This window comes from Rutidosis leptorrhynchoides, chromosome 7 (assembly GCF_046630445.1).
Source record: "Rutidosis leptorrhynchoides isolate AG116_Rl617_1_P2 chromosome 7, CSIRO_AGI_Rlap_v1, whole genome shotgun sequence".
Taxonomy (NCBI): domain Eukaryota; kingdom Viridiplantae; phylum Streptophyta; class Magnoliopsida; order Asterales; family Asteraceae; genus Rutidosis; species Rutidosis leptorrhynchoides.
The window spans coordinates 379,651,438-379,664,019 of record NC_092339.1 but is presented as its reverse complement, the minus strand read 5'-3'; the positions used below and the strand labels follow the sequence as shown (position 1 = coordinate 379,664,019).

The 12,582-nt window shown below is 36.7% G+C and overlaps 2 protein-coding genes and 1 pseudogene across 2 annotated transcripts; 2 read left to right on the top strand and 1 right to left on the bottom strand.

The window, feature by feature from the left end:
- The first annotated feature begins 252 nt into the window (after positions 1-252).
- Positions 253-2,650, top strand: LOC139858347 (putative transferase At4g12130, mitochondrial; annotated as a pseudogene).
- A 3,624-nt stretch (positions 2,651-6,274) lies between these two features.
- LOC139860558 (heat shock cognate 70 kDa protein-like) lies at positions 6,275-7,518 on the bottom strand. Its single transcript, XM_071849308.1, has 2 exons — positions 7,270-7,518; positions 6,275-6,880 (listed from the first exon to the last, which is right to left on the bottom strand). The coding sequence occupies exons 1-2, from the start codon at positions 7,516-7,518 to the stop codon at positions 6,275-6,277; spliced, it is 855 nt and encodes a 284-aa protein (XP_071705409.1).
- A 3,517-nt stretch (positions 7,519-11,035) lies between these two features.
- Positions 11,036-12,272, top strand: LOC139860557 (uncharacterized). Its single transcript, XM_071849307.1, has 3 exons — positions 11,036-11,189; positions 11,727-11,842; positions 11,942-12,272. Exons 1-3 carry the CDS (start codon positions 11,036-11,038, stop codon positions 11,990-11,992), a joined length of 321 nt encoding a protein of 106 aa, XP_071705408.1. The 3' UTR covers positions 11,993-12,272.
- The last annotated feature ends 310 nt before the right edge of the window (positions 12,273-12,582 follow it).

Below are 12,582 nucleotides of genomic sequence, written 5' to 3'. Positions count from 1 at the left end.
TTTTGAACCCAAAACCGAATTCTCACACGAGTCTTTACTTTTTACGTTACCTTTGTTCCGTTTGACCTGTACTTTAAATGCGAAGACTCCTAGGTCATAATCTTCTTATTTTATCAAGGTGGGGGTCTTTGCTCATTTTCCTATAATTTTATCTGTTTTATTGTTTTTTGTCATTTCCAACTTCCAACTTCCAATTAATATAGTCGTTAGTTTTGGCCAAAAACATTATTCTTGCTTCCACTCGCCGCCATTCTCAGCCACCACTAACCGCCGTTCTCAGCCTCTCAGAAAAATCTCTCTCTTTCGTTTAATCGCATCGCAGATTCATATGTTAATTTGGAACGGAAATTAATGGTTTTAGGTTTTTTGCAGTATCGCCAATTAAAAGCTTATGCGAAGAAATTTGAGTGCTTTTTAAATCAATCGATCCTTAAAATCCATTAGCTTTTTTAATTTCATTCCTCAGACCAACAAAAATCACGAGAAAAACATAAAGCTTTTCAAACCCTCAATTCCATCCTTAAAATCCATCCATTTTCAAAAATCAATCATTTCTCATCACAAAAACCTCACCTTGATGACGTGGGTCCAATGTCTTCGCTACTCAAACCCGATCTGTTGTTCTGTTTCGGAGGCCCGAACCCGATACAATCAAATTCTAACAGGGTCTATTGACAAACGATATACGGCAGTTTGGTTTGGTTTGGTCACACCTAATGTTCCCGCTTGTTCCCGGTCTATATATTTGGCTTTGTTGACCCCACAAGGCAGGTTTTTTTTGTGATATGTTTTTGTACAAGGCACCAACAACCCATGAGAAACTTGACCAGAGTGGGTCGAAATCTGGACCTGACCCGGATAATGTGATGCTGCTTGCTGATGTTGATTCTTCAGTGTTGGATGAGCTGCTGGAGAATTTAAACAAGTAAGGTATTTTATTTGTTAACAAATATTTTTTGAATAGTAGTTTATGTGATTAGCTTCAATACACTTAATTTCTACCTATATTATTATACTAAGATTTAATTTATATAAAAACAGAAAGTAAACGTAAATTAAATAGTTTTTGTGTTAATGCTGTATGTTTAACTAGTTTCTGAATGGTTAACAAATCCCTAAAATGTTATATACTTAAATAAATGTAAAAAGGGTGTTTGACATTGTTAATATTGTTTAGAGTAGGTGCAGCAAAACCGACTGATAATGTGAATAGTTGGGGTAATTTTACATGTTAATTTTGATAAATTTGGTAAGGTTATTGCTAAATTTGATCCCCGAAAAGGTTGCTTATGTGTGAAAAGGAATAAGCACATAATGATGAGTTTGTTAGACCTACATAATTTTGCACTTGATAATACACAATCCCTTGACAACCCAAATATCACTAATTGAAACAACAACAGATATAGATTGAGGTCGAAGGTTGATATCGAGAATGTGGGAGAAGAGTTGTCTTGTTGGCAGCGGTTTGAAACCGACCACCTGTAGAAGATCCTAATGGTTCAATCGACCATACTGGAAATAGGTTTAGGTGGCAATGGCATAAAGATCCCCGATTGGATTGCCTATGCTTCTGCGGAATCTTCCCCAACAACACAACACGTAAGCTCTTCCACTAATGAATCTGTTATTTTAATTGTTTATGTGTGTGCGTGTGTGTGTGTGTGTTGCAGCACCCAAGGTTGATGATAATACAGAAACTGAAGAAGGAAATTATCTTGTTTGGAGATTAGATAAGGGAGGGCTCAATTGAGATCCCCAAAGGTACATCTGATTTTACGTTCACTTTGTTCCGTTTGACGTGTATCTTTTTTTAATGTTTGTAATAAAAGAAAATTTGACCTATATAAATTACGATTCATGATTATTAACGTTCTGATTTAGTACACAAAGTTGATGCATTTAGCGAATTTCTCAACGTTTTGTGCATGAATTTTAGGTGAGGCAATCCCACTTGAGTACAATTTTGCTAGTTTGAACGCCATAAGCTTCGATAAAGGGTGCTATGTTGGTCAATAGCTAATTGCTCGTTCCCATCACTGTGGGGTCATCCGCAAACGTTTGCTTCCATTAAAATTCAAAAATGAATCCGGAACAGGTTAAGACAAAAACTATTTCAAATGTTAGTCATGTGTGCATAGCCTTCTTATACATTATGGTACAATGTTCTGCTGCAAAAAGTTGTAATTGAAAAATAATTTTATGTTTTTAGAGGTGGAACTAAAGGCTGGTCCAAGTTTGGAAGTAATTTCATTGGAATAGGGCAAGAAAGCTGGAATAGTAACCACTGCTCTTGGGTCTCGTCGTGGGCTTGGGCTACTAAGGCTCGAAGAAGCTTTTGAAGGGTCGGGAAATTTAGTCATCAAAGGTCAAGAAGACGTGAAGGTGGAGCCTATTTGGCCCATTTGGTGGCCAATAGAGTGGTTTTTGGAACATCAGCTGCAACAACTGCTGGTTAGAATTTTTGTTGGGTATAAAACTAGAGCTGTTATCCCGTGGTGATTGGTTAGAGTATGTTTAATACTTTATACATTTTTTTGTTTGTTGCTATTGGGCATCCCGTTTTTGGTCGTTTTGTGTTAATTAGCATGTCATTTCATATAGCTTTTGTAATATAGTTGGTGATTTTAAAGTAAATATTTCGGTAGCTTGACTGGTAATTTGAGGTTGTTTTATTCCTCATGGACACAGGACACAAGGTCGAATCCTGATAGGGGGGTTTTTATTTTCCCTCAATTGCATGTTATCGTGTCCTTCCCTTTTTTGAAGGTAGGACTCAGGTGTCCTCCCTCTTTCACATATGGTAAATATTTTTTACTTCCTTTTTTTTAAATTTATCACGTTACTCTCACTGAAACGGAATCTATTTCTATATTGCATGCTATCGTATTCTTCATCTAAATTGGCGTTCTTCGTGCGATTCAGCTCCTGTTTCTGAGTTGTGTCATGTGTGCAACTACTGTGATGGATAGTTTGTCTTTGTCTGGGTCATCCAATTCTGCAGGTATGTTATTTGTTTGTTCCATTTTGCAGTTGTTTGTTTTTGATGACCAACTATTTTTTAGTTTTTGCAATAATAAATAGCTCATTTGGGACTATAACTCCAATTGAAGGTAACTGCAATTTCATCTATAACTTCTATTTTTTAGATTGTTTTGAATGTTAAAAGTTGACTTTTTGTTTTGATTTGGATTTTTTCCTTTCCTTTACTATCGATTTGTGTTTCTTCTCATGTGCCTGCATATTTTTGCCTTTTTGTTATTGTCTTGAATGTCTCTTTATTTATTGACTTACTATCTATTAATGTATTTTAATGTTTGATTTCGACTTTAGCAGTTTCTTCTATACCAGATGATTTAGTTTTTGTTAAATGCTTGCTGCTTGACTTTAATACACCGCTATAACGTATATTGCATCCGAGGTAACTACGCGGTTAGGCGTTATAATAATTTAGTTAATAGTTAGGTTTAGTTTGTTTTTCGGTCTGCAGACCTTACTATGTCTTATGTATGCGAGCTCGCAGACGTTTTTACTGCAGACTGTCTGTTTTTCTGAATACATAAGATAAAATAATGTCTTATTTTGTCTGCAATCGCCAGACTTAGAAATGTGCTTCTAAGTGCTGCAAACATGATTAAGTTACTTTGCAGACATAAAAACAAACCGTCTTCAGTATTCAACATACAGACCTTCAAACCACATCTTCTTTACAGACATGGTCCACAGATCTTCAGACAAATACATCTTAAAAAACAAACAATACCTTAATGTTTCTCTCATATTCTGCATACCAATTTATTCTTGACCTGAATATTGATTTATTGTGCTTAGGGGATCATTAGCTGCTTTTAGGTCTACTTATTGAATCACCTGTTCCAACTGCAATTATATCATAAGAGCAAGCAATGTTAACGTTACACTTTTCTTTGACTTGAAAACGGTGTCGCTCCATCCTTCACCGGAATTCTTCTTCTGCCGCCCTTAACAACCGTTAACCACCACTTAGTTCAACAATTTTCTCACCTAGTTCTAATCTGCTTTTACTCATCTACATAGCAACCTTTTTATACCTAAATTCCTCTCACAGAATGCCTTCTTCATCCCAAAATAGTTTGAACCCTAATTGCCATTCAACTCCACAACCATCGTTCCCTAGTCTGTCTCCCCTTCCACCCGCACAACCTTTAACTTTTGGTGACTTTCTATCTCCTAATTTAGGCACCTCTCAATCGGATGAAGATTCGCCACCAGGTTTTTCGAGGTCCGGCCGTAAGTCGTCGGCCGGCAGGTTTTCTGGCATAGATAATGCTACTGGGGCTGAGCAAATCGATGCTTCTGATTCGGTAAATCGTACTATTTTTTGTGGGTAGGCTTGATAAAACTGTTACTAGACAGATGGTGGAGTCTACATTCGGTAAATTTGGGGCTCTTATGGAGATTAAATTTTGGATGGCTAGAAGATACTCTGTTGTCTCATTTGTTGACGCTAAAGACGCTCAGGCAGCTGTTATCGCCTTAAATGATTCCAGGATTTTTGGACGTGCAATTTACGTGGGGTGGCCGAGAGCTCGTAATGCCGGTTTTTCTGGTCGGGGTAAGGCTCCAGCACAAAATAAACTTCGCTGTAAGATTCTTCCTAACCCTTCTGTTACAAATCAGTTGCATCTCTCAGTTATTTTGGTTGATTCGGTTCCCATTGATGATATTAAAGTTTCTAGTTTTTTAATTTCGTCCTTGGTACATGTTTCTCATATCAGCAAGTATGGGGTTTTTGGTTGTATTTGTGTATGTGGGGACTTAGATAGCTACAACAATTTGATTAATTCTACTGCCCATGATTTTGTTCTTGTGTCTCCACTTACGGTGTTAGCTAAAAATTTCTTTCGTTTCGCTTGGTTAGAGATTTCTGGGATTCCGGTGCCATTTGTGTCCAAAGTAAATGCTTCCATTGTGGGCAAACTCTTTGGTAATGTTATTTCGGTTGCAAAATCTACGTCGGATATGGGTAATGTTTGCTCGTTATTTGCTTTTGTGAGGTCAACAAATCCAAAACATATTCATGACACAATTGAGGTTGATTTAGAGGATGACTCTTTTAAGGCGTGTACTTTGAGTAATGTTTGGGTTTCCGAAGTTTCGGATGTTAAATCTCTAGATCGTATCCTTTTTGACTCCTTTGATAGTAGTTTGCTTAATCGTTTCGTGGTGGCGCACTGTAATTTGGGTGGAAAGGTAAATTCGACCCCTTATCATGGTGCTGCTGGTCCAGTCTCAGATTCGTCCAAAATTGCACCAAATGTTAATGTTTCATCTGTTGCGGCTCTATCTCTTAGTGATCATGGGCCGGGTTTGATCGCAAATGGTTTAGATTTGAGGTTTGGGTCATTTATTAATTCTGATCCTGATGTTTTCTCTCGCGTGAATATGGTTGCTGCTAAAGGTACTGGTTCGGTTACATGTCAAGATGTTGAACCTGTTTCGACCCAAGTACATATCTCTAATGAGGCTTTTAATGGGCCTGATTTGGGAACGACGTCCACTGATGGGCCTGATTTGACCCAGCTACACTCTGATGGGCCTATTACGGTCCAAACTTACCCATTGTCAAATTCAGAGGCCGAGGTTTCTTTGGTTACTCCTGGTACCAAGTCATGTTTTGCTGAAAGAATGGAAACTTTAAAAAAGGAGAGAAAGAATAAGTTATGGTGAGCTCGGGTTGTCGCGGTGATATTAATAATGTAGGAAAAGCGTTAACGAGAAAGCGTATTGATGATAGTAAGGAGGATAAACCTACACCGATATTAGTTGGACGAAGTGGTAAACTTTATTGTGATTGTGAAGTACAATCTTGTGTTGGATTTTGCAAAGCTTGGTATGTGTAGGTTTGTGTCTAAAGCGCTTCTTGGTATCATCAAGAAGGAATCGAGATTGAAGGGGAAAGAAGCTTCCGTTGAGGGTTCATTTTCTTTAAAATCTATGGTTGAAGATCTTGATTGTGGAGAGGCGATACAAAAGTTGTTTATGGATGCTAATGATGGGTGCCCTTCGGTTAGTGAATAAAAAGGTTTTTTTCAAGAGTTCATCGATCAAGGTTTTCCTTCGGTTCCCGGGACTCTTATTGGTAATTCTTCTTCTAACGTAGTCTCGTATAACATTAAATCCCGGAAGGGTAAAGGGCTTCATATCGACAAAGTCGGCGGCCGTCCGGATAGGAGGAACGCAAAAAAACCCTCTTAGTGTTTGCTCTATTTGTTTGTGTTTTAGGTGTTGGACTTTAGATTGGTATCCTGGTGGACCCCCCGACCAGAACCACCTCATCCACCCTACTCTTATCCATCTTAGCATCATCTAGGCACCCTTGCACAGTTTTCATACACTTGCGGAAGAAGTCAACGTTCAGCTCCTCAAATTTGGCACGGGTTATTTTTGATGAAAAATCGATACCATTGTACAAGCAGTCAATATCTATTGATGTCTCAGTTATTGATGAGAGAACCCTTTTTGCTCTCTCGCAAACAATCCTCAACCTCCCTAGAGATCTACAATTCTTGCTAACATCTTTATTGTATTTCTTTTTAAATACCACAACCAAGTAGTTCACCATCGGATTATTAAAATCCTCGCCACCTAAATGAGAATCAACGCCAACGGCTTTCACCTCAAACCTCCCTTTATTATTAATGGTAACAACAGAGACATCGAACGTACCACCGCCCAAATCAAAGATAAGCACATTCATGTCACCACAATCCTTTTTCAAGTGTAGCCCGTAAGCAATTGCCGCTGCAGTAGGTTCATTAATCAGACGCAAAACCTTAAGGCCTGCCATAGAAGCTGCTTCCTTTGTTGCCAAACGCTGTGAATCATTAAAGTAATGTGTCTAAACATTGATTGATTGTTGAGACAGATCACATATGAGACAAAACAAAAAAAGAGTAGTAATAGCATACGGGCCTTAAATTATATTCAGATTATAATTCGAATTAAGTTTGAATACAAATTTTCATTAATAGTAAACACCCAATCATTACCATATAGTGAATGTCGTTATTAGCTTGATTATAAGAACTCAATCTACAAACGATAAACATTAACTAGGTGAACGAAAGCATAGTTTAGTGAGCATGTATATATGTAACTATTTTATTATTATTTATAATAAAAACTGGTTGATATATTTTAGCTTTGAATTAAGCTAATTTGGTGTTGTTTCATCATCAGATAGAAAACCTCAAATATCAAAACTGAGCTACTAAGTTAGCTGCATACTAATATGATGGATTCTAGATATAGATATATAGTACCAAAAATGGTGTTGGCAGAGTTTGATGCGGCTTGGTTTTTAGCAGCATCTCCAACAAAACAGTCAGCATGAGTGAAAGCAATGCAAGAAGGCGTGGTTCTGTTGCCCTGGTCATTGACTATTGTTTCAATCCGGTCGTTTATCCAAGCAGCAACACACGAGTAAGTTGTCCCTAAGTCGATTCCAATTGCCAAACCGTCACTTCTTCTCCCCATATTATTATTAATAAGTAAGTTGAAGTTGATGATCTGACACAAACACACAATGTAATAGTAATCGATAAGGTCAACTAGCTGGGAATTAGTTAATCATACCTACATACGATTAGAATGAAGTTTTTGCGACTTTTTAATACTTAATTAAAAAAAGTCGTACGAAATTATTATTAAGAATACCAGGGTACGTTGTTGAATGTGTAAATATTTTAATATAGGGATTATCACCAAAAACCCATTTTTTTTACCTTTCTTGCGTGAGAGCCAAAAAAAAAAAAATTGCCAATTTGCCCTCGCAAGGAGCAAGGTGCCTTGCTCCCTTGCGTCCTTGCGACCTTGGTTTCACATGGGAGCAAGGAGCAAGACATCTTGCTCCCAGGTGGAAGCAAGGACGCAAGGTGCATCTTGCTCCCTTGCTTCCACCTGAGAGCAATTGCTTCCAACTGGGAGCAAGGACGCAAGGTGCCTCTTGCTCCCAGGTGGAAGCAAGGGAGCAAGAGGCACCTTGCGTCCTTGCTCCCAGGTGGAAGCAAGGGAGCAAGAGGCACCTTGCTCCTTGCTCCCATGTGAAACCAAGGTCGCAAGGACGCAAGGCGCAAGGGAGCAAGGCACATTGCGAGGGCAAATTAGCAATTTTTTAATTTTTTGGGCTCTCACGCAAGAAAGGTAAAAAAAATGGGCTTTTTGGTGATAATCCCTTTAATATATTGCTCGTATGATTATTGAGTTGAATGAACGATTAATAACCTATTTAAATTGGTAAGAAGTGTGAGTACATCAATTAAATGTGTCAAGAAATATGTTATTAAATGGGAATAATTATTGCATTATTAAATTATAACTTAAGTTTAATAAGAAAATAGAGTAAGAATTATTGCATTGCATTATTATTTTTAGAATAAAAATTAAATCTTTCAAAGGTGATTTATCAATTACGGATTACGTATATATTTATCTATTTATTATTTTTTATTATTATTATCATTATTATATTATTATAATTATAATTATAATATATTATAATTATATATAAGTAGTTATAGTAACTTGGAATCTTCGGAAACTTTTTACTTACCATATAATATTTATTTTAATTAATTATATTTTTAGGGTGTTTTTGTTAAAATTAGCTTGTATAAGGAATTGAGTTTAGATGCTTAATCAGTGTAGTCATTATGTCGAACAGTCAGAGTGCGTTTGTTTGCCTCTTAATGGAATGATTCAGTGCTGAATGCTGAACCATTCAACATTCAATGCGTTTGTTTCTGACCTCTGAATGACATATGGTGCTGAATGGTTCAGAATTCAGTGCTGAACCATTTAGAGATGAAACACTCTCTTAACCATTAAGAGCCTAAATTTTCTGTAATTTTCTCCTCAAATTCTATCCTGAACACTTAACTAACAAGTATATTGAATATTCTATTCATGTTACACTTTGATCAGGTAATTTTACTCAGTTTATACCGTTCATTCTAAATGATTATCAAACAGCTTATTTTCATTCAGAACAAACTTTATTCGCTTTGAATCATTCAGATTCTGAACCATTCAGTGTTAAATCATTCAGTTTTATTAAACGCACCCTTATACCGTTTAGAGCCCACATTTTATTGTGGCGCATCATTAGCAAATTTTGGGTGACAACTCTATTAATCATGTTAATGGCTAATTTGGTTGAAGATATAACATTGTCACTTTTTTTTATCTATCTATAAGTATATCTCGAGTTGTCTTTAATGTTTGATGATATGTTTTGTTATGATTTTCTTCTGAAATTCATGTGACCTTTACCTTTTATTTTAAAATTCATGTGACCTTTTCCTTTTATTTTAAGAACTCCGTCAATATGTCCTTTCTCCGTCTCTTCTTTGTACGATTATCTATCGAGTACGTAGTTAAAGCCTTAAAGGTATTAAAGTTGGTATTCTTAATATTGGTTAAAGGGCTTCCCACGTACGCTAGGCTATAAATGTACCAAGTATTTTACACAAGGTAATTTTTGTATGGTTTTGTATTTTACACGAACTTGGTATTTTACACATCTTGGTGTTTGTTTAATTCTTTTGGCATCATATCATTTATGGCTTATATATCCTTCCTATGCCTTAAATCAAACCTATTAGCTAAAGCACTAGCATTACTAGTAACTTGTGAACCATAAACCATTCTCTTTGTGATACCATCATTCACATGTCCATTCATGGAATCATCAAATCCCTTGCTACATATATGTTCTACAAACTATAAATCATTCATGTCTTATGGCCAGTCAACCTCGTGTGCTAGGTTAATGGTGGACTTACATTCGGCCACCCTGCCGAAATCTATATTGATTCCGATGTGGGTTATCCACGACTATTGTTGGAGATTCGCATCATGTTTGTCCTCAACTCTATTTATTGCACTCAAGCGTAGTATGGTTTGGCAGCATGTACACTTGATGTTATGTTCACAAACCTTGACTAGAGTTGTGTCAAATATATGAGTGGGGGATGGGATAAGTGAATGTAGAGGTTGTGTGTTAGCTGATAGGTAGTAACTGATTATCTACTAATCTTTGGTGAGAACATGTGATAATACATGTATGGCAGACCAAGATAGAGACGTGAATCCCCCACTGTGGATCGAGAATATTAAAAGCGCAGTCATAGGATCATACTGACAACAATGATCAACGAGGCTATATTCTACTGTTGGAAAGTCAGCTGAAAGAGGCACGAAATAAAGTAATAGAGTTTGAAACGGCTCCACCTACCGTTACTACAACTGTGAATGTTAAACCTCCAACTCTGGGTTTTCCAATACCTCAATATAGCTAAGTACGTGTCGGAATATAGTTAGAAATGGCTCTACCTACCGTTACTCCATCTTGCGAGTCGTTCATCACCATCGTATGACTCATAAAACTCGACAAGTTGCAAGTCGCGAGATGAATTGTGCAAATGTGCGACTCGTGTTATCTCGGTCAAGACTCCATGTCTCAGTTAGCAAGTTGAATTTCCTCGGCCATGACTCAAAAATCACGAGTCGCATAGTCGCAGGATAACCTTACGGCTTGCGAGGGTATTTTGGTAATAAATTATTTTTGAGGCGAATCGTTATAGTAATAGTTGCTAAAATGAGCGTTTTGATCAATAACCCTTATTTTATTAAACTGAAATCAATCGATACTTAGGAAGCTAATCAATTTATACAAGTCCCTTATTGACCTCAAACTCCTAATGAATAAATATCCTTCCTTATCGAATTAAAACATAGTACTATTAAATATTAGACTCGAACATTATCTCTGCCGTGGCTTTTACAAACAGGCCATCATCCGTAATTAATTCGAGCCCAACCTATTAGCAGATTTCGGCCCATTATGCTGCTGAATTCGGTCTCTTCGCTTGTAAACCTGGCCCGTGGTGTTTGTCAATTGCACTATTTGTATAAAAAAATTGTACGGAGTATCTATCTATCTATCTGTATTTGAATTTGAATACAAAGCAACTTGTCTGTCTGTGAACGGAAAATGGCGAAAATTGTGGATTTAGAGGAAAATCCGAAGAACGTTGTGTTTAACAGCAATAATCTGGAGTCTAAAAGGAAGGCGAATGTAGCTGATACGCTAATTTCAAAATATGATTACGACTTTGGGTGTTTCAGGTTGAGAGGTACTTTTAAAGGTAGGTAATTACTCATATCGCTACTTCGATTTTGCTATTTGTGTACTACGTATCTATCTGAATCAGTTAAATTAAATTATGCATCTATTAGTATTACTTTGAATTCGAAATCAGTTACAAATGGCGATTATATATGAAAATGAATTCAATGTGTTTGATAAAATGTCTCAATATATATATTAATATATTATAGTATGAATTGAATTGATTGATTGATGGAATAATTGGAACGATTATTATGGATTATGACTTTATTTTATTTGTTTTGAATTAGTGTTCCGTTATTTTAGCATGTCAGTTGGTGTTTGATTGAGTCTGTAATCATGTGCGTGCGAGATCATGGCATGTGGTGGTGTATTTTTCTGAGTCAGTATTTGTATTTTGAAGCCTTCGTTCAGTAGTAATAACTAAATGCTATGTAGTGTTAGCCAATTGTGAGTGTTATTAGCATACATTACAGTTGTATTACTTACTCTGAATCACTTAAACTAGCTACGAATCGATCTACGACCTAACTTATTTGTTACATTGTTGCAGTGAGAGGTGGTAAATGTCTTCGCCTCAACATCTGTGATGACGTTGACTCAGTGAGGGTCAGAAAAAGGAGTGCTCAAATGGCTGCAATCAAAAAAATCACAGCTACACCGGCAAAGGTCATAAACCAAGTCAATGTTGGGATATTGACTTTTCAATATCTATAAAATGAAAATGAATTGTTACTTATTCTTGTTACTTGTTTCTTGGTGTTTCAGATGGAGAGCAGCGGTACCACAGCTAGCAGCAGCACCACCACCACTACCTAACTGTGGCCATTTTGAGTGCAGCAGCTGCATCTATCAAAACGGGAGTTTGAGGCATTATTATCATGGTGGATACGGAGGGAAATCATTTGAGGAAGGAGGGAAGTCGTCGAATGATGAGAATGCAATGAGCTGTATAATCTTGTGAGGAAGGGGAAGTATGATTCGAAGACTATAAAGCTAATGGATAATATGAGTATGTGTGTGTATACACATACAAAAATATATGCATACATACATATATGTTTTAGTACTGCTTTTGTTTAACAACTAGGGAGCTGTGTATGGAAGAGGAGGTTACTTACGTGTTGGCAATCTTAAATAGTTATGAATCTGATATCAATGGTTATGGCATCCCTCTATTTGGGTATATGAACTATGCTGCTTTTCTTTTGTATAAATGTTGTTCTGTATGTTGTTGGGAAATTACGGCCTCACTAATTCTCAACACCCAGCCAAATGATAATAGTAAAGAAATAAAAACAATCCACAACACAAGAATTTAACGTGGAAACTCCAAAACAGGAGAAAAAACCACGGGCCTCCAAAGAGAGAAATACACTATATCACAAATTGTTACAATGACATAGACA